At 38.6% G+C, this 21259-nt stretch overlaps 1 protein-coding gene across 1 annotated transcript; it reads left to right on the top strand.

Annotated features, from left to right (window-relative positions):
* The first annotated feature begins 682 nt into the window (after positions 1–682).
* LOC114647809 (uncharacterized) lies at positions 683–18675 on the top strand. Its single transcript, XM_051924484.1, has 3 exons — positions 683–802; positions 7678–7705; positions 17734–18675. Exons 2-3 carry the CDS (start codon positions 7703–7705, stop codon positions 18673–18675), a joined length of 945 nt encoding a protein of 314 aa, XP_051780444.1. The 5' UTR covers positions 683–802; positions 7678–7702.
* The last annotated feature ends 2584 nt before the right edge of the window (positions 18676–21259 follow it).

The following is a 21259-nucleotide window of genomic DNA, read 5'->3' on the forward strand; positions in this document are numbered from 1 at the left end:
TTGCAATTCTTTTTGAAGTTTGTCCTATATATTCCATGCAGTTCTTGCCCAGTGGTATACATAGGAGAGAGTATATATATATATATATATATATATATATATATATATATATATATATATATATATATATATATATAAAGATGCAGACACACACATAGGTACAGTATTTATCCTAAGATTTTCTAAAAACAAATACATACATCACTCAGTATCCATCCATCCATCCATTGTCTCCCGCTTATCCGAGGTCGGGTCGCGGGGGCAGCAGCTTGAGCAGAGATGCCCAGACATCACTCAGTAGTTAAACTTAAAGTCTATCATTATGCCTCAAACTATCAAAACATTCACAAAACTGGGGATAACAGTAATGGATACTTATCAGTCTGGAGAAGGGTATAAAAGTCATTAAAATATTTAGATTGTTAGGCATAGGCACAGTAAATAGTGGTCAGGTTAGAGAAAGCCGGAGGGTCTTGCTCTTATCTGATCTGAGCAAGCTAAACTGGTTTTACTGCACGCATGTAAGACATCAAATAAAGTTTAAATATATATAATAATTACAGACTAGGGACATAAGACAGGCAAAACAAAAAACAATGCAAGCTTTTAGTTAAAGAAAGAGTGTCAACCAATTAGAAGACAGCAGATAAACAGATAAAAATGAGGTCTGTCTTACCTTGTAGTGTAGAAGCATCCTGGCTGAGCCGAAGGTTAGAAGCATCTGACAGACTGAATCTCATAATAAGCTGAGGAACTGAAGAAATTGCTTTGCAAGTTTAACTTCTATCTAATTTTTGTGTAAGTCTTTAAATGTATTTCTTAGATAAGCTTAGAGCAAGATGGTATACATACAGTGCACTGTATGTAAGTATAAATGTGTAAAATAAAGAAAATAAAATATACATATATAGCTATATATTGTATGCATACATATACATATTGCTATATATACTTTATATAAATATTTTATATAAATATTTAAAGTATGTTGACTATTCTAATTATTTTACATTTATTATAAAACTGATTTCAGTAGAATTATCAATTAAGAAGTATAATTTAACTCTTTTAGGGCTATTTTTTTTTTTGTTTCTTTTCTCCCAGGGCTGAATATTTTTCCAAAAAATAACTTTTTTTAAAAAAAGAACACAAAGCAATTGAAATCAACAAAAAATATTTCCTTTTGACAAATGTTACTCTCTTGCATGTTGTATGAGCCTGCATACTCTATGATTTCACATACATATCACATACATTTTACACAGCAAAATCCTGCAAAGTCTGATCTCACTCAAAGCAGCCAATTTCAGTCATTGCCACATTGCATTACTTACAATATGTGTTGCTTTGGTGCCTACTTTTCAATTGTCTGTTGCTGCACTTTCTCACATATATTGTTAGTGTGTACTGTAGAGAGACAAGTCACCTGTTTGCCATCGTGCCATGCCACTGCCACCAAGTTTTCTGCCCGCATGAAAACCGTATTGTCACCTCTTTTCATCTTCAGCCTGTCTGGCTTCAACTGTGAAGCCATGTGTATCCTGTTCATCCTCACTGTGCCACAAGCTCCAATTCCTCTGCTCTGTAGCTCCATGAACAATTCTGGGCATGTATAAAAATTGTCCAAATGTACACAACATGACCCAAATGTTCATAGCCCTGAAGCAGCTCCAGCACAACCTGACTTGTCAAGGGACTTCTCTCTTTGAAAGAAATACTTTCCTGTATATGTCATTACTTTCAGGCAGAAACCAGTGTTTGCTTCTGCCAGTACAAAATCCTTTATGCCATACTTTGTGGGCTTGTCTGGCATATATTTGCAGAAAAAAAGGTGTCCCTTTTATTTTATCATAGATTCATGCACAGACAAATCACAGCCAGGCTGATAAAATTGTTTCTATGTTGGTTCCACAGTGTCAAGCAGGGGCTGAACTTTATGCATGGCGTTAGAGCCTGGCTCAGCCCATGGGATTTGCTTCTGTTTATTACAAAAATGAATAAAACTTTGCAGCATCACGTACCTATCATCACGCTGCATAACCTCTCCAAAGCCACCAGGGGACAAAGCACGTTTGAACCAATGCTCCCTGAAGTTATATCACCAGTTCTGTCCCATCTCTATTTGTAATGCCACAGCGCACTTCATCTCATCTTTTGTTGTGGGTTTCCACTTTGAAAAACGAGAATGAGATGCAAGCGCAGCCCGCGATTCAAAAAATTTCTCTGCCTACCTGTTTTGTCTCACCTGACAGTAGCTGAAAAGCAGCATCAGGAGAGAGCATCCTGAAGTAGTTCAGCAGCAAGCCATGCCGTCTTGTTAAGTCCGGTAGCCAGTTCGGCTCCCATGGATCAATGTCTGTGTATCTCTCACACGAACCTTGCCGTAGATGCATCGGCTGCACGAATGCGTTCAGCTGGCAACGGATCAGCTGGCGATGTATTGGCTGGTGTCTGATCAGCTGATGCCAGCTTCTCACTTTCTTGTTCGATCTCCTGATCACTGTCAATAAAATCCGATTCTGAAAAATCAGAGTCCGACTCCGCGATATTGTGCAAAACATTGTCTGCAGAGTGTTTTCTTTTCTGCACTCGCTTCGCTCCCTTGTGACATATCAATGCCATCTTGCCATTGTTTACATTTCACAACTCATGCACACGCAAGGATTAGTTGCCGAGTCAACAAGTCTAGCATTCCTCCAAGCACAGAGGGAATGCCTGCGACATGACAGTGAGTTTTGTCGCCATTTAACAGCTGATTGTCGCCCTCTATCCCTGGATGTCGACTTTTGTTGACATTCGCCCTCAACCCCTCCTGTCGACAAAAGTCGACATCTGCCCTAAAAGAGTTAAGCCTTAACTCTTGGGTTTAGTCTTGTCTCAGATAGGTCTCAGAATATCTGGGATGGATTTCATTGAAGGAACAAGGGGTTTATGTCTTCACATTTTACCACATCCTAAAACTCTCAACACTGTAGACTTTGGTCAGTAATTGAAAGAATAGGGGTTAGCTAAAGTGCATTTGGAAGATCTCACAACTTTTTGTCTACCTTAGCTCTCAGGAAGGAGGACAGGGCAACCTGGGAGGGGAACAGAGCTCCACACCCCAACCCTGATCCCTGTTATAGATAACAGTGGCAGTGGAGTGAGAACTTGATTAAAGCTTTTTTGTTACAGTCAATCTTACAGTCAAACTTTAGGTCACAAACTTGGGGTAATACTGAACAAAAGATTTGATTTCTGTAGTGTTGCAGGGTTCATTGTCTATAACATGGTGAGTTACTGTTTCTGTATACTGAGAGGAAATACTGTAGTTTTAGCATCTTCTGAAAAAGTTTCCCTTAGAATGCAGATCTGTAAGATCTTGCAGCACTTCCTACAAGATATATCAACCTGCAGAGCCACAGCACCATACACCACTACAGGTCTATGCCAGGAGTTTCAGGGCGGAAATGACATCACTGCATGTCTAGACCAGCAGTTTGGTAATAAATATTCATACAGTACGTCATCACAAATCAAATTGATTGACACGCTAACCACACCAATCCCTAACCTTAACGAAATTAAGCCCTAACCGTAACCATTTATCCTACATGGCAACCATTCTGACCCCTAACCTTAACCTATAACAACTGGTCTAGAACTGCTAGCGCAGTTCTGCTGCCTCACCATGCCACCCAACAAATGAAAACTTATACAGCACCAATTTACAGTAAACACCTCCCAGAGAACTCTATCATTAGAGAAACAAAGCACAACTTTTTTGCAGATATGTTTTTAAGGTAGTTGGATAGGCAGTTTAAGAGACTGGTCGAGCTTACATTGTGGGTCAAAGGCAGGAATTGAACTGGCAGCCATTGCAGTTTAAGGCCCAGTCTCTGACCCATTATATCAAACTGCCTGCCTAATAGAGAAAGTTTATAGGATGTTGTCATAATTAGACATATAGTGACATGTAGTCCTATGCTCCTTCTCGACACAACTAACACAGAGATAGTCAAGGATTCAAACATAATAATCTGTTCTTTCCACTACCTGTAGAGGCCCTTCTTGAATCCTCTGTATAATAGCACAGCACACAATAAAGATTTTTCCTTTTTTTCCGTCCTACTCTTCTTCCTCCAAGCAAATGTGGCATCCTTAGCAGCTTATTTTATCGGTAACACGGGAGCACTTCCAGTGATAGGGTGTAGCCCACTGGCAGCTCTTCCGGGTCAAATGGAAGTCTCTGAATATAGTGATGACTAATTCCTGCAGCTCCCCCTAGCAACCCCACACTCTGCCACACTCTGTGGGTGTCCATGTGGTAAAATCCTAACTCAGGGATGTTGCCATCTAGTATATTGGAGAGATAAAGAATCCAAACCTTGTTGTCTCCCTCAGTCTTTCCATTATATTGGCTCCCCAGCTGGATAAGGGTCCCTGTTCCCTTCTGTCTGGAAAGCCCATCTGTGTATTTTCACTTACTATGGTGTTCCATTTGGGAAAGGAATCATTCATCATCACCTTTGGGATGCCTGTCCATCTACCATAGCACTCACACCCCTCTCTGTGCCTGAATTTGATTCCAGTCCCAGTCATTGCCAATATAGATTTTGCACCTTTTCCCATTTATGAGGGTTTGCTCTGTGTAATCTGGTCTTCTCTTAAATTATAAAGACTTTTATAGTAACTCTGAACTGGTCTGGTGTCCAGGTAAGGGGCGTTTTCCTGAGTGTGCTCTGTGTCGTCCTGGATTGGTGCTTGTCAGGGACTAAATCCTGCTGCAAGCAATGATGGTTCCAGAGAATAAGTGGGCACACATGCTGTAAGGAAAGAAACAAAATAGCATAAAGGTTTGGGGCACCAAATGGCAAACCCTATATAACTGCATGCAAAAAAAAAAACAAGAAAAGAAACTCAATTAACAAGTGTTGATGTCTTCTCAGACACCAGTCCCATTATGATTGTTTGAAGATGGCAGATCTTCTGGCGTTGAGCCGGGTCCAAGCTAATGGAAGTGAATGATAGGGTTAAGGTTAGGGTGATATCAGGGGTGGTAAAGCCATCAATCTTCTGGGGCCTCATGTATAAAGCCGTGCGTAGAACTCACACTATAACATGGCGTAAGCACAAAACGCTGGATTGTGTGTACGCACAGAAAAATCCAGATGCAGGAATCTGTGCGCACGCAAAATTTCACGTTCTTCCACTACATAAATCCCGATCAGCATGAAAAGTAACGCACGTGCACGCGCCTTCTGTCCCGCCCCAACTCCTCCCAGAATTACACCTCTTTGAATATGCAAATCAATATAAATAGCCTTCTGTGAAAAGAAAATGGGAAAAGCACAGGGGAAAATATAAGAATTTCAGCGAATACCAAGTGGGAGGCAAAGGAAAAAACGTACTATTTGTTGGTTTAAACAGTGGTATAGATCAACAAAGGAAGTTGATCGAGTGACAGAGTGTCGGAAAAACTCGAAAGATCAAATTCACAAAGTCGCACAGTGCCCGAAATAAAAAAGAAATCACATATCAAAGTCGCTGTGAAAAGGCGAGTCGTAGCCCACCGTCTGAGTGTCATATGAAAGCTTATTAGGGTACAAACAAAACAAATAGGCACACAGTGGGAAAAAAGCACGAAATGTCAACTTTAATCTCGAAATTTCCACTTTAATCACGTAGTTTATTTTTGCCATTAAAGTAGAACATCATAAACTTCATCTTAAAATCGTTTATTTTACTAGTTTCTCAAGTAGCACGTTAAATGCTTTGTTCTGTATTTGATCTTCTATGTGCTCTATGTGTGTGAATCACTACGTGCTTCCGTTCTTTCTCTTTCTCCGACAGGACACAAAATGCATTACATTCGAGATATTACAGCTCTCTGAATAATTAAAATACTGAGATGTATACGTGATATCATTTTCATGATGATAGGAATGAAAGCATGTTATTAAACATGGGAACACGGTGGCGCAGCGATTGTTCATATCTCACGCAAGAGGCTTGCGGTGCCATGTGCGACCTTCGATGAAATCATTTATTACAGAAGTACTGTCCCTTTCAAACGTACTAACCTCCAATTCCTGTCCTTACTTTTCTTTCTCCAATCGCCACACAATCAGCTCTGTAATAGACGTTAAGCCATTTGTAAGCTTAGAACGCCGATTCTTCAAAATTTTTAAGGAACATTGAAATATCTTCGTAGTACATGTTTAATTATTCTATTCGTCTATCCTTCCAGTGTCGCGTCAGCACCAGCAAGAATACAGCGCAAGGCAGGAGCTATCCTTGAACTAGCTATACGCTGCGGCACCGTGTCCTCACATGTTTAATTATTAGCAATACAGATTATTTAAATGAAGTTAAAGTTTTATCTGTATACTATAAGCAACATATTTTGTTGCATTTCATCTTAAAAATGATATTGTCATCATATGCGCTTTATAAAGTAGCGCAGGTTGTGCAATATTATAACTGTAGTGTAAGTTTACAGTGAGGTGATTGTACTTATAAGTAAACAGTTCTACAAGGAGCACTTGATGGACTGATTGAGTGCGTTTATAGTTCTTGGGACAAAACTGTTTCTGAAACGCGAGGTCCGTACAGGAAAGGCTTTGACGCTTTTTGCCGTGGTTGAGGTATTGTGTACTTGAAACTGTATACCGATAATTCTCTTTCCGATCATCTGCTGCTGTGATTCACACTCAGATACAGTGATATAAATACTCCGAGTGGTGCAGTGAGAGTAATATGGAAAAAGATGATCCGCAGTGGCAACCCTTAACGGGAACAGCAAAAAGAAGAACAAGATGCAGTGAGCGTAAAAACGCTAAAGCAGTTATGGTATTTGGAATACTATGGCTATTCCCTGGCCCATTATACTGCTACAGGTTACACAGGTTAATTACAATCAGATGCATTACACTAATAAACAATATGCAGTTAATTTCAGTGTAGTTATAAAGCCGCGTCAGGAATGTGGAGCTAAGAAAGAAAGGATGAGCACACAGGAACAGTAGTTTGACCATTCTGTGGACCATTATATTGTTACAGGTTAATTACAATCAGATGCATTAAATTTATGAACGATATGCGGTTAATTTCAGTGTATTTGATAAAGCCGCCGCCGTGGATGTGAATCTAAGAAAGAGTAACCACACAGGAACAGTAGCACTGCTTTGACGCTGGGTGCCGCCAGTCTGCAAAACCGAGCGGAGAAATTGCGTACGCCAAGGTATGAGTTACCGTGGAAATGTGCGTGGCTTTACGCCAAGTTTAGGTTTTATACATCGCGATTTGAGCGTGGAAAGGTTCGTATGCAACATTTCTGTGCGTACGCACCGTTTATACATGAGGCCCCTGGTCTGCAGAGGGAGGAAGAGAAGAGACATAAGTACACACCCCTGGAGTGGTGGGGTATTGCCCTTACTAGAGCCCTTAAGCTGTCACCATTGTGCAGACATGTGACAATCTAAAGAACAAAGAAACTCCACAAGGGCAGTAAGACTTTCTATCAAACTCAGGTACCATAGACTTACCATTCTTACCATACTAGACTTACTTACCATAGACTTACCATTAAACTCAGGTCTCTGGAGATATGTTGTTGCACTGCCAAGCATTCCACCAGCTTAACCACCTGATATGTTTTATTAATCAATTACTTTTTATTTTTCTCTTACAGGGAAGTGATCACCGCCCAAAAGCTTTAATAATGGTGAGTGTCTTTAACACATCTATCTGTCTTGGAGCCTCTCAATGCTAATTTTGATTGAATCAGAGAATTTTTTGATAATTGTGTACAATTTGTTATATCTGCTATCAGTTTGCATTCTCGATGAAAAAAAAAAGTAATAGTAATTCCTCTGCTAAAAAAATAAAGAAAGAGATAACCTTTGGCCCCCACAACCCTGGAGTAGACTGAGAAGGTTGTAGAACTCATCTGCAGAACTCAGTCCTTTGGGGGCTATAATGTCTGCACTGCCATCAAGCATATATGAATGTTATGCCATGCACACATTTTCTAATTTGTTTTTTTTTCCAGGTCAAGGTTACTATCATGAACAAAACCAAAAGCAATTATGAAAGCTGCTAATAAAAAACATTTTCATAAGCTGAAATTGAATAATTAATATAACTGAGATTAATAACTAAAATTATAAGGAACTATTAAAGTAAAGGAAAAGACTCATTAAAATAAAATAATGAATTACAAAAAATGTTTTTAGTTTTCATCACAACTGGAGTTATGCACAAGGTAACCTGGGCTGTAGAAGCTCTGGAATTAATCAAAATACAGAATGTAAATATATGTTCTTCACAGAAACAGACATAATAATAAAATAATAATTCTTTACATTTGTGTTTACATATTGAGTAGATAGCCGCTTCAAAGTCTACCTACCTACTTCAACCACCATAATGTGCAGAATCCACCTGAACGATGCAACGGCAGCCATTTTTGTGCCAGAACACTCAACTCACATTAACTATTTGAATGTGAAGGAATTAAAGAGAGATAGTGAATTAGAGAAAGGGGATTGTTTATGGGCCAGAATGACTAGACCATGGGGGCAATTTATGGTAAAAAGATGAAGTATGAAGGATGCCCAGAGATCTTTTATGACCAGGACTTTGGTTTTACGTCTCATCCAAGGGACAGCGCCATTTATACAGCACAGTGTCCCCATCACAGCACTGGGGCATTGGGATCCACATTCCGTCCACAGGATGAGCACCCACTGCTGCCCTCACCAACACCTCTTCCAGCAACAAACCAGCTTTTACTAGTTGGTTTTCCATCCAAGTACTGGATGGGCCAAAACGCATTTAGGATCAGATTAATGACCTCTTCTGAAGTGTATGTGGTATGACATGCCAATTGAGTCTTCATTACCGCTTTACATTATTCATGAAATAACTCATCTACCGCTAGCCACATGTATACTGGGCAAGCTGAATATGAGCAGTCAGTATGTAAAGTGCATAAAGAAGAAAGTGGTTTATTGTGTGATAATAGTGACAGTTCTTCAGAAATTGACAGTGACAGTATGAAAAATTATATTTCTAGTATTAGTGAAGTATACAAAGATGATGATTTTGCTCAGTCTGTAAAATACAGTGCCACTTTTGAATGTAGAATAAGTGGTATCCCAAGTTGAAAGTTGCAGTTTGCTAAATCTCCAATGTGCAAGAGAGATATATCAGACACAGACGATCCATTATGGGAACCAAATTACAGGTGCTCATGTGGCCTGATGTCAATTGTGATAAATTGCTTTAACTTAATAACTTTGCATTATGAACAGTGTTCAGAAGCCATTAAGAAGGCTAACAGAATGTTAGGTTATATAGCGCCTTGATGTGTGGAGTACAAGTCACAGGAGGTTCTGCTCAGTCTTTATAACACACTGGTGAGGCCTCACCTGGAGTCCTGGGTGCAGTTTTGGTCTCTAGGATACAAAAAGGACACAAGAGCACAAGGAAAGGTCCAGAGAAGAGTGACTGGGTTGATTAGAGGGCTACAGGGCTACAGGGGATGAGTTATGAGGAAAGATTAAAAGAGCTGAGCCTTTACAGTTTAAGCAAAAGGAGATTAAGAGGAGACCTGATTGAAGTGTTTAAAATTATGAAGGGAATTAGTCTAGGGGATCGAGATGGTGACTTTAAAAAGAGTCCATCAAGAACATGGGGACACCGTTGGAAAATTGTTTTAAATTTTGCACAAACTTTTTGCACAAAGTTTTTGTTTATATTTTCCATTAAGAGCACCTATGAAAAGAAAAGCTAATACCCACAGGGTGTAAAGTTCCATCTAATTGTGACAGAAAACTAAATTCCATAATATCTTTTTAATTATGCCATAATTACTAACACTAAAATTGAAACTAATCTATTGTGAAGGCTAGAGGGTGCCACAGAGCCCCAAACCCCAATCGTGAACACACACAAAACAGTCCTGGGTAAAAATAAAGGGTGTTTATTATACAAAATACATATACAAGCAGACAAACAAGTTATTCTCTCTTCTTTCCTCCTCTTATTCTGTCTATCACACTGCTCTCCTCCAGTGTTGCCTTCCTTCCTCCTAGCTCCAACTTGCCTGATCAAGGCAGTGGGTCCATTTTACTGAGGACATAGGAGTACTTCGGGTGCCAGGGCTTTTGCCTGTTGGAAGTCTTTCTGGGTCATACGGAAGTCCCAAATAACAGGGAGTGTATCTCCCTGCACTGCCTTCTTGCGGCATCCACAAACCCCAACAGGGCTGTGCTACCAGGTGACAATTACCCTGCTGGTTTCCAAACAGGCACTGATATCCAAGACCTCTGCCATCTAGCGTCCGGGGGAATAAACATCCCATAGTCCTTCCCTGTTCTTTCCCTTTATCCCAGTCAGGGAAGGTACTATAAATATATCCAATTGGGACATCTGTCCATCTGTCTGGGCTTCCCATCTAGGTAAAGAATCTTCCTCTCCTTTGGTTGTGATGTCCATCCATCATTTGGGGAGTCTCATTCGAGTAAGGAACCTTTCTGTCTCTTGAACAGTATGCTTGTTTATCCACTTGGGACCTGTCATCCAGGTAAGGAATGTTCCCCTCTCTTGGTCGGGGATTGGTCCATCCCATGTGGCACTTACACTATCTATCTATCTATCTATCTATCTATCTATCTATCTATCTATCTATCTATCTATCTATCTATCTATCTATCTATCTATCTATCTATCTATCTATCTATCTATCTATCTATCTATCTATCTATCTATCTATCTATCTATCTATCTATCTTATATTATATTATTACATTTTACATATTATATATATACTAGCAAAATACCCGCGCAGCGGAGAAGTAGTGTGTTAAAGAGGTTATGAAAAAGTAAAGGAAACATTTTAAAAATAACGTAACATGATTGTCAATGTAATTGTGTTGTCATTGTTATGAGTGTTGCTGTCTTTTATATATATAATACACACACAGACACACATAAACATATATATACATATACATATATATATACATATCTACATATACACATATCTACATATACATACGTATATACACATCCACAAAAACATATATATACATATACAAATTTACATATCTACATATATATATATATATATATATATAGACATACATATATACATACACACATTCACATATATATATATATATACTGTATATAAACATATGTACTTATTGGCTCCTGTATTTAGGATATGGCAGGTTGGATAATGGACGGATGGACATCTGTATGCATAGCCGTATTTGCCCGTTTTCGTTTTTTTTCTTTGTTCAGTAATATTTCCGTAAACCTGGAGCTTGTCAGTTCAAATCCTGGTACTGACACCACTGTGTGACCCTGAGGAAGTCATTTCACCTGCCTGTGCTGCAAAAAACAAAAGTAATGTAACAAATTGTACCTCAGATGTTGTAAGTTGGTGGAATAAAGAAATAAGTCAAATAGATAAATATGTATTATACACATAGGAACTATTCATTTATTTTCAGTTAAGTCATCTGCAGCAAACTTTTATAAATGAGGGTTTCTTATTTTTAGATAGTGCAAACTGTTTGTTCTTCATTGACGTTTTCTCTTGGAGAGCGTTTTTCATTTCATTGAAAATGAAAGCAGCAGCTGCCAAAATATGTAGCTTTCTTATTAATTTTTCAACATTGTGTAAAATAAATGTATAAAGTAACATAAAAGGTTTAAATACTGGTTATCCTTTTACACTAAAATATTACTAAAGAGATACAAAAAAAGTAAAATGGATATGTTCTTTTTCTTTAAGGAGATTAAATATTACTGAAGAAAGAAAAAAAAAAATTAAACAGCCAAATGGGGCTATGCATACGAACTTAAAAGGTTTAAATAAAACAGAAATATATATTTTATTTTTACTTGCTTAACTTGTGGAGGGTGTATCCTGTAGCAAAGCCCTAACTTTTTTCGTGAAAGCCCATTTCAGTAAATAAGTGTTAAAAACAGGTGTAAAGATATTGACAATAAGCTACGCAAACCCAGGAAGACATGGAATCGTTTAAATCAAGTATCATTACATCTTCCTTTCTTAAAGAGAAGTAAGGCAGTACTTATAAGCTTACATATTTATATATAGACATACATATATATATACATATATATCTGAAGCCGTGCAAGCACACTCTTGAGAATGCAACGTATAGTTGTACAGAAGAAAAGCAATCTTGCCTCAAATGAATGGCAACCTTTTGTAGGTCTATGAACTTAATTTAAACTTTAGGTTTACACGGTGCTTTCTTTCCGAAGTACCTGCACTCATGAATATGTCTGTATGTGTCAGTCGGTCAAATCCACGTGCTTCGCACCGGCGAAGTACCGCTTTTAAATTTTTATTAAGAAGAAAATAAAATGTTTTTAAATTGAGGGAAAATATACTAATAACAGTTTGTTAAGGATCTGTTTTTTTTGTGAAGCTGCCTTTACTCGAGTGATCACTTCGACCTGACTTGGTGGCCAAGTATAAGCGTTACCTCGTAGGTAACCACCCATACAATCAGATTGTGAATCAGACTACGAATGCCGTGAATGTAATTACACACTCACTGCACTTGCTTACGGTAATCGAAACTCGGACGTCAGCGCTAGAGGGGCTTAGCAGCGGTGAAGTATTGCTTTTAAATTTTAATTAAGAACAAAAGAAAACCTCAGAGCTTCGATTCCCAAAAGGGAAAGCTTATGGTTGGACAGCAAGTGACGTAACATCAGCCACGGTGCCTTCAGTTGTGAGAAGCAGATCATAGAATGATTGAAAATAGTTTTACATTTACCTTTTTAGTAAAAGGTGAGCTTTTAAGTCTGAGAAATCACCCCGTAAATGCACACGTTTAATTGCACGTGTTAATATGTATGCTTACACAGTATTAAAAGACACTCAAAAATTAACGTCATTTACCATCAGCCACGGTGCCTTCAGTTGTGAGAAGCAGATCATAGAATGATTGAAAATAGTTTGCATTTACCTTTTTAGTAAAAGGCGAGCTTTTAAGCCTGAGAAATCACCCCGTAAATGCACACGTTTAATTGCACATGTGTAAATATGTATGGTTACACAGTATTAAAAGACAGTGAACAACGTCAGTTACCTTTGTTCCCGCGTTTGATAAAAGGCGAGCTTTTAAGCCTGAGAAATCACCCCGTAAATGCACACGTTTAATTGCACATGTGTTAATATGTATGCTTACACAGTATTAAAAGACAGTCAAAAATTAACGTCATTTACCTTCGTTCCCGTGTTTGACTCGTGCTGTAAATCTCTTCCTTGTTTTTAGTTCACGTGATTACGTAGGAGGCGTGATGACGCGATACGTGACTCCGCCTCCTCCATTAGAGTATATGGACACGTAGAATTTCGAAATGAAACCTGCCTAACTTTTGTAAGTAAGCTGTAAGGAATGGGCCTGCCAAATTTCAGCCTTCCACCTACACGGGAAGTTTGAGAATTAGTGATGAGTCAGTCAGTCAGTCAGTCAGTGAGTCAGTGAGGGCTTTGCCTTTTATTAATATGTATAGATACTTGCTGTGTAAGCCTATGCTGTACAAAGCCCGGGGTCCTAGAAACTATTGAAATTGTCAGAAGAAAATTGAAATCTAGAGATGTCAGGTAATTGAAAGGAACTACTCTGAGCATCTCTCTCCTAGGAGGTTTCGTTTTGCCGACGTCCTCACATCACTTGTGTTTTAGCGGCGGAAGGGAAAGTAAAAGGGATACCGTTTTGCCGATGTTTCCCACTTCCGGGTCGGACAGACACACAAACTTTCATGCATAGACGTTTATTTTTATATATATATATATATATATATATATATATATATATATATATATATATATATATGCTAGGGGCCTGTGCCCCCTACTCGCTTCGGTCACCCACCCCACAACCCCCATCCCTGGGTGCGTGCTTCACGCTAGCCACTTCGCGTCTCTGCTGCTCGCATTATGAAGGTGGTGGGGTTGAACGCACGCTAAAGACGGATCAGCTGCTATCTTGCTGCTGCCGCTACCGATCTGTGTGATCTGCATATTGTGCTGCGCATCAATCATTTAAAACCCTGTACAGCAACTTTCCTTTTGTCTCACTTCCTTGTCTCATGGGACATTAAATTGTCTCCGAGAAATTGTTTGTAAGTGGGGTATGAAGTGCAAGAAGTCTCGCGGGACTTTAAAGTGTCTCTCCGAGATAATCACGTCTTGACCCAAGATTATTTTTATATCTATCTATTATAAAAAGAAATCCTGTCCTGGAAAGCAAAAAGCAAGTCTATGATACGTGATCTTCTCGTAAGACATTTTAAAGACCCGCGAGACCAAAGACACGCCCTACTTACAATCTATCAAATAGGACAACAGGCAGCAAAACATTCAGTCTTGTGAAGGATTTGAGCACACACAGATCCAGGGCTCTCAGCGCATATAAAGTGTATAAGGACAGTATGTTATAAATTAAATGTCGACATCTAAGCGAAGAAGAGAGCAGCGCAGAGAAAAGAGACTCAAATGCGTTGGACAGAAAAAAGAGCCAAAAAGAATAATCGAGGTGCAAATTCAGAAAATAAGGAAAGTAATTATCAGCCTGGAACAAGTGGAATTCCGACTCAGAATTAAATAACAATGAATAAAAGACAAAGTTGAACTTCATAAAGACGTTTACAAACGTTGGTGCTAAACACATGCAGAGCAGGTTAGAGACTATGAAACCAGTGAAATTAGAAAGGCTCAAAAAAAAAATAAAAACAAAAAAAACTGCGCTATACACATGTGGAGAAAGTTAAAAGAAAATTAGAAAATATAAAAAAAGAAAATAAAGATCGCAGGAGCGCAAACAAACAAACTGCCTCATTTAACTATGCACCAGTCTAACTTTGGTTTTGCACAATAATTACTACACTATTGCACCTTAACACTTAATTCTACTTTATTCACATAATTGTACTTATTTATTATGTTCTACTATACTGTTACCTTTCAATCTATGACTTTTTGTTAATCTAACTGATATTCTTCTAACTTTGCACAGTTTTTGATAAGCAGATCAGGATGCATTTCACTGCGTGTTGTCCTGTATAACTATGCATGTGACAAATAAAGAATCTTGAGAATTTCAAAAATGGAGTTTACCGCAAATGCATTTATTGGTTACTTTGTTCATGTATATATATTTATCTGTCTGCTTATTTAAAAAGCTACATTTACCCCAGGAGTCAGAAACATTCTATCTAGCCCTTGTACAAAAACCTACACAAAAGCTGGGGTATCACCTTGGTAACCTCATGTACTTTTGGAACTGTGAGAGGAAAATATCACGACTTTACAGACAGGAGTCCAATGCAGAACTCTACTTACTTTGTTACTTTGTAAAAAAAAATTATGAACTGCTGATGATGTCGATCGTTTTGTCTGTGCTGAAATTCCAAACAGAGAAACCTATCCTGACCTCATTAAAAAGAATTAACATATTGGGACTTGCAAGATTACAAATATTGTTTTTACAGAAGTTCTGAAATAAAAGTGAAACTAATGAAATAGCAACAATTCAAAGAAAAAAAAAATCTTAAAAGTGTGTATCCGGAAAACCAAACACGGGGATTGGCGAGCAAAGCGAGCAGAGGACGAAGCTCCCTAGTAATATATATATATATATATATATATATATATATATATATATATATATATATATATATATAGAGAGAGAGAGAGAGAGAGAGAGAGAGAGAGAGAGAGAGAGAGAGAGAGAGAGAAGACAGAGAGAGAGAGCATAATAAACTAATAAAGCAAAAGCACTATAATAAAACAATACTATTATAAACTTTCAGATTCATTGATATGTTTCTTCAGGTAAAAATGGAAACTGTTAGAAAAACCCTGCCTGCACAATAACTCTTAATATCATTAAAGAAGTATAAATTAAACAAATTTAGAACATGAACAGATTCTTCAAATTCAAACACTACAAAATAAAAAAATCCATAATTTAGCCAAAAAAAAAATACAAAATTAGAAATTACAAAGAAGAGATACAGATAATTTCAAATAAGAAATAAAATTCAAGGTGAAAAAACAAAAATCAGAATACATAGAATTAAAAAAAAATGATAAGCCAAAACATAATGCTCTAAAGATCACAAACATCCATCCATCCATCCATTTTCCAACCCGCTGAATCCGAACACAAGGTCACGGGGGTCTGCTGGAGCCAATCCCAGCCAACACAGGGCACAAGGCAGGAAACAATCCTGGGCAGGGTGCCAACCCACCGCAGGACACACACAAACACACCCACACACCAAGCACACACTAGGGCCAATTTAGAATCGCCAATCCACCTAACCTGCATGTCTTTGGAATGTGGGAGGAAACCGGAGCGCCCGGAGGAAACCCACACAGACACGGGGAGAACATGCAAACTCCACGCAGGGAGGACCCGGGAATCGAACCCAGGTCCCCAGATCTCCCAACTGCGAGGCAGCAGCGCTACCCACTGCGCCACCGTGCCGCCCCCACTGCGCCACCGTGCCGCCCAGATCACAAACACACAAAAGGAAAATCTGCAAAGAGAGCACATGAACACTTTAACAAGGTTAATGCCACTGCACATCAGAAGCAGCAGCTGCTGATTCTTTTACTTCTCCCATATTTCTGAAAAGCTTAACGACAGCTCCTGAGGGCAACCATCTAATCTAGGGTCTTTAACAATAAACAAACTTCTCAATATTAACAAAACACAAAATAGAGGAACTATCATAATAATAAAATAAATAATGCCCTGAAATTTTCAAAAATGAAATAATCAGCTTCTTTAATTGGCAAGCTGTTAATTATTACACACTAGAGTATACACTTGAACTTAAACATGAAACAAAACATTAATAATTCTTTGTATTTATATAGCGCTTTTCTCACTACTCAAAGCACTCAGCAATTGCAGGTTAAAGGCCTTACTCAAGGGCCCAACAGAGCAGAGTCCCTTTTTGCATTTACGGGATTCGAACCAGCAACCTTCCGATTGCCAGTGCAGATCCCTAGCCTTAGAGCCACCACCCTGCCTAACCAAGCTATCCTAGATTTAAAAAAAATAATCTTTAATGCAGTACTTGAATAAACTGTGAAACAATTACATATAAACAAATCTACTGTAAATTAATATGCCAGAAAGTTATTCTTTGCTAGGTAATATTGTGCTTTGTTCTTAACATATGATGCAGCTGAGAAAGCTGTTTAAGTTATATACAAAATAGTAATGTACAGAATAATGCTCTTCAGCACAATAACAAATATCTTGAATGGCTCTCAGATGTAAATACAGTACATATACAGGAGCTCTACTTAACCATGACAGGCGTGAGACTGGAGTAGGTGAACAGAAGACATGAGTACACTGAAGTGTCAGTTCATTTGATAACCACTAGATGGTGCTAAATGCTAATAGGCTAGAGCTGATATAACAAGTATAATAAAGTTGTGTAGGTGATTGGAAAACATTCTTTTAAATGCTTTATGATTTTATAGAACAAAGCACTCAGCAAAAAAAAAAAAAACTGGCAACATCTCTTTCATATTTTTTCATCTATATTTTTAAAGATTTTATCATTATATAATTCTCTATATAGCTATTCTGTATGCTTATTAAATATTTATATTTTCTATTCTAAACAGGAGGTTAAATTTAATACATTTATATTTTTTTCTTATTATTACAGCCGATAATTAATACTCTCGGACCACTGGAGATGTACATTGATAAGCAGGAAGGAGTTTCTCTGCGGGCTGACAATGGAAACTACTGGAGTTGCATAGGGAGAAGTGGCTCAATGTACATTGAAGCTGCAAAAGCAAACAAAGATGACTGGTGTAAGTTTCATGTAACCAAAACCCCAGATGGGAAGGTCCTTCTGAGAGACCAGAGAGGAATGTATCTGAGTAGATACCATGAAAGCGGCATTAATTACATTAAGCCAGTGAAGTCTTCCCCAGATGAGTTCTGTAAATTTAGTGTCTTTACAGATGACAATAAGATCCTTCTTAAGGCTGAAAATGGATTGTATTTGAGTAGATACCATAGAGGTAAAGATAATATCGAGGCAGCAAAAGAAGGGCCCGATGAGTTTTGTAGATTTACAGTGAGCATCGGTGATGTTGTTGAGCCAACATTTAAAATCCTCAGTGTTGAAGTCAAAGACTTCAAGGCAGACCAAATAAAAACTCCCAGCGCTGTAGCAGAACAAAGCTACACTAACAATACCAGTGCTGCTCAATCGCACACCTTCAAGCTGTCTTGGCAGGACAGAACCAGTGAGACGACCACCTGGACTCATTCTTGGGGCTTCAGTATGTCGATGTCTTGTGAATTAAAAATTGTAGACTTCAGTGCTACAGTTTCTTATAATGGATCATATGAGAAATCCTCCACTTTTGAGAAGACAGTAACAATTGCCGAAGAGACCACTATTAACGTCCCGCCGAAGAAAAAGGTGATTGGTAGATTAGTCGTTACCAAAGATGACAATGCTGTGGTACCATTTACAGCTAAAATTAAGAAAACCGATCACAATGGAGTTGAAACAATCCTGACTGAAGAAGGAACCTGGAAAGGAATTTTATACCAAAATGTGAATATTGTTGCGACAGAAGAACCAGTTTAGATGAATGAGTTGTTTTCTTTGAATTCCAGCTGCAGATGTTTAGAACGAGAAACTAAAACTAATGCTGCATGCACAGAAGTATAACTGCTACTATTCTCACCTATCATATACATATATCTTTGCATTATCGTCCTATCCTTACTTCTGCAATGTTTGCTTTAGAAGTTAATACTATCCTTCAGATGTAACCTCTTAAAAATATACACTTGTCAATTTCAAAAAAGCTAATGTCCACACTTTTAGAAACATCTATCCACTTTTTGAGCCTACTACTTCCAGTATAGGGTCACAGGGATTCGGATGATATGAAGGATGCATTGCACATGAGGACAAATCCAAACCCCAGACAAGCCACACTGCCATACACACTGGACCAGCTGAGACTCTCCAATCAACCCTGACCTGCACCTCTTTAGAACATGGAAGAAGACCAGACTACGAGGAAAAATGAAAACGTGAAACTAATTGATAAATGGACACTTATATGAAACCAGGACTCAAAAGCTCTCTGTCACAGTATCTCCACATATAATTAATTTTTTTGTTCCTGTAGATGAAATTTTTTGGAATTCATGTGAAGAGCTGCCTCACTTTGATGAGACCTAGTTCAACATTATAGAACTTGAGCTACCCTAGGTGCATCTGCTAGTCATTGACTGCCATTTAACAATATATTAACATATACGTAGGTTGGTCACAATAAAACTTGAAAAGCACCGATGACAACACTTTGGAAAAGGGGCCTCCTATAGTGCATCTTTTAGTCACTTAACACAGAAACCAAACTCCTTTGGTGTTTTTTCAAAATTTCATTTTACTTAGGCTAAATACGATTGGTAATCTCAATTCATCATGACATGTACCTGGCAAAAAACACTGAAAACAAAACACACAGACATGGGAGAACACGCCAACTGAACAGAAGTGACTAGTGTGGGATCTGAGCCGAGGACGCTGGAGCTGTGAATCAGCAGCACTAACCACTGCACCACCATGCTGCCTACCATTAAACTATTAATATTCATTAACTGCTTATTTCCTTTTTATATACTTTTGTATCTGTGATATGCATAAATCAGTGAATGTATTGTAACCAAACAGAACATTTAAGAAAGTTAAGAGCACCTGAAATAAAGTCTCACAGTATGAAACCTAATGTGTTAGATGTAAGTTATTAACTGTTGTAATGGATGGCAGAAATGGGCTGTCATCCTGGCCAGGCTGGTTCAAGACTCCTTACCTGATCAAATAGGTGGTGATCCCTGCCACAGCCGGCAGATGAACAGAAACAGATATGCTGGCATTCCAGATGGACTTGACCCTTAACCAGAAAGGATGCCACTACAATTGAGGGACAAGGGGAGGCAACTAACATTAGAACATTCTAGATGAGAGCAGCCCATGCAGCCCAACAAAGCTCGCCAGTCCTATCCACTTAATTCTCCCAAAATAACATCAAGTTGAGTTTTGAAAGTCCATAAAGTGCTACTGCCTACCACACTACTTGGTCACTTATTCCAAGTGTCTATGGTTCTCTAGGTGAACAAAGCTTCCTAATATTTCTGAGAAATTTACCCTTAACAAGTTTTCTAACTATGTCCCTGTGTTCTTGATGAGATCATTTTAAAGCCACCGTCTCAATTCACTGGATTAACCCCTTAACCGCCCTCTGCCGGATATATCCAGCATCGTAGCTTTATTGCTGACGCCTTACTGCCGGAATTATCCGGCACATTTTCCTGTGGTTATGTGAATGCCTGGCGCGTAGTTTAACTGACGGTTTGGCGTGGGTATTATTACTACGTTGTATTTCAACAACTCTGCGCTTGTATTGGCCGATCACGTGATGTGATTCGAAAGTGAAAGCTGTGAATATGGCGAAACGTAAACTGACTTCAAGTGAGGTTTTGCAGGCTATTTTGGACAATAATTCTGATCATGATTGTAGCAGTTCTGAAGAAGATTTTAGCGACAATGATGATCAGCACTGTGCGCTGCATGATACTGTGAATGACGACGCATCGGATGATGGCGATGAGTGGGTGTATCCCCAGCATCTCAACTGGACTGCTGCCCGTTATCTGAGCCAGATATGAAAGATCCAAACCGTGACCGCTTGTTCAAGCTACGTCCTTTGATTGACCATTTATTTGAAACATTTCAGCAGGAATTTCAGCAGGTATTTCAGCAGGTAAATACTGCTTGAATAAATGTAAAGTAAAAAAACGAAGATTGTTCAGATTTCTCCTGGCATGGGGAATATTTAGGGAGTTGGCGGTTAAAAGGTTAATTCCCTTCATAATTATAAACACTTCAGTCAGGTCTTCTTTTGCCTTAGTTATTACTCCCCAAAAATGCTAAATGGCAATGTCTCTAGGTTATGCATACTCACAGAGCATATTGTGAACTGTAGTCCCGTTGGGCAGCCCTGCTGGGTTCCGTGGGTGCTGCAAGGGTTAATGGACCCTACTTCATGGGACTTCCACCTAACTCAGAAGTGCTTCCGATCGATAGTGTCATTGCACCAGAAGTACTCCAAGTCCTGGATAAAGGAAGTAGCTCTGCTTCAGCTGTTCAAGTCAGA

This window comes from Erpetoichthys calabaricus, chromosome 3, assembly GCF_900747795.2.
Source record: "Erpetoichthys calabaricus chromosome 3, fErpCal1.3, whole genome shotgun sequence".
NCBI classification, from domain to species: domain Eukaryota; kingdom Metazoa; phylum Chordata; class Cladistia; order Polypteriformes; family Polypteridae; genus Erpetoichthys; species Erpetoichthys calabaricus.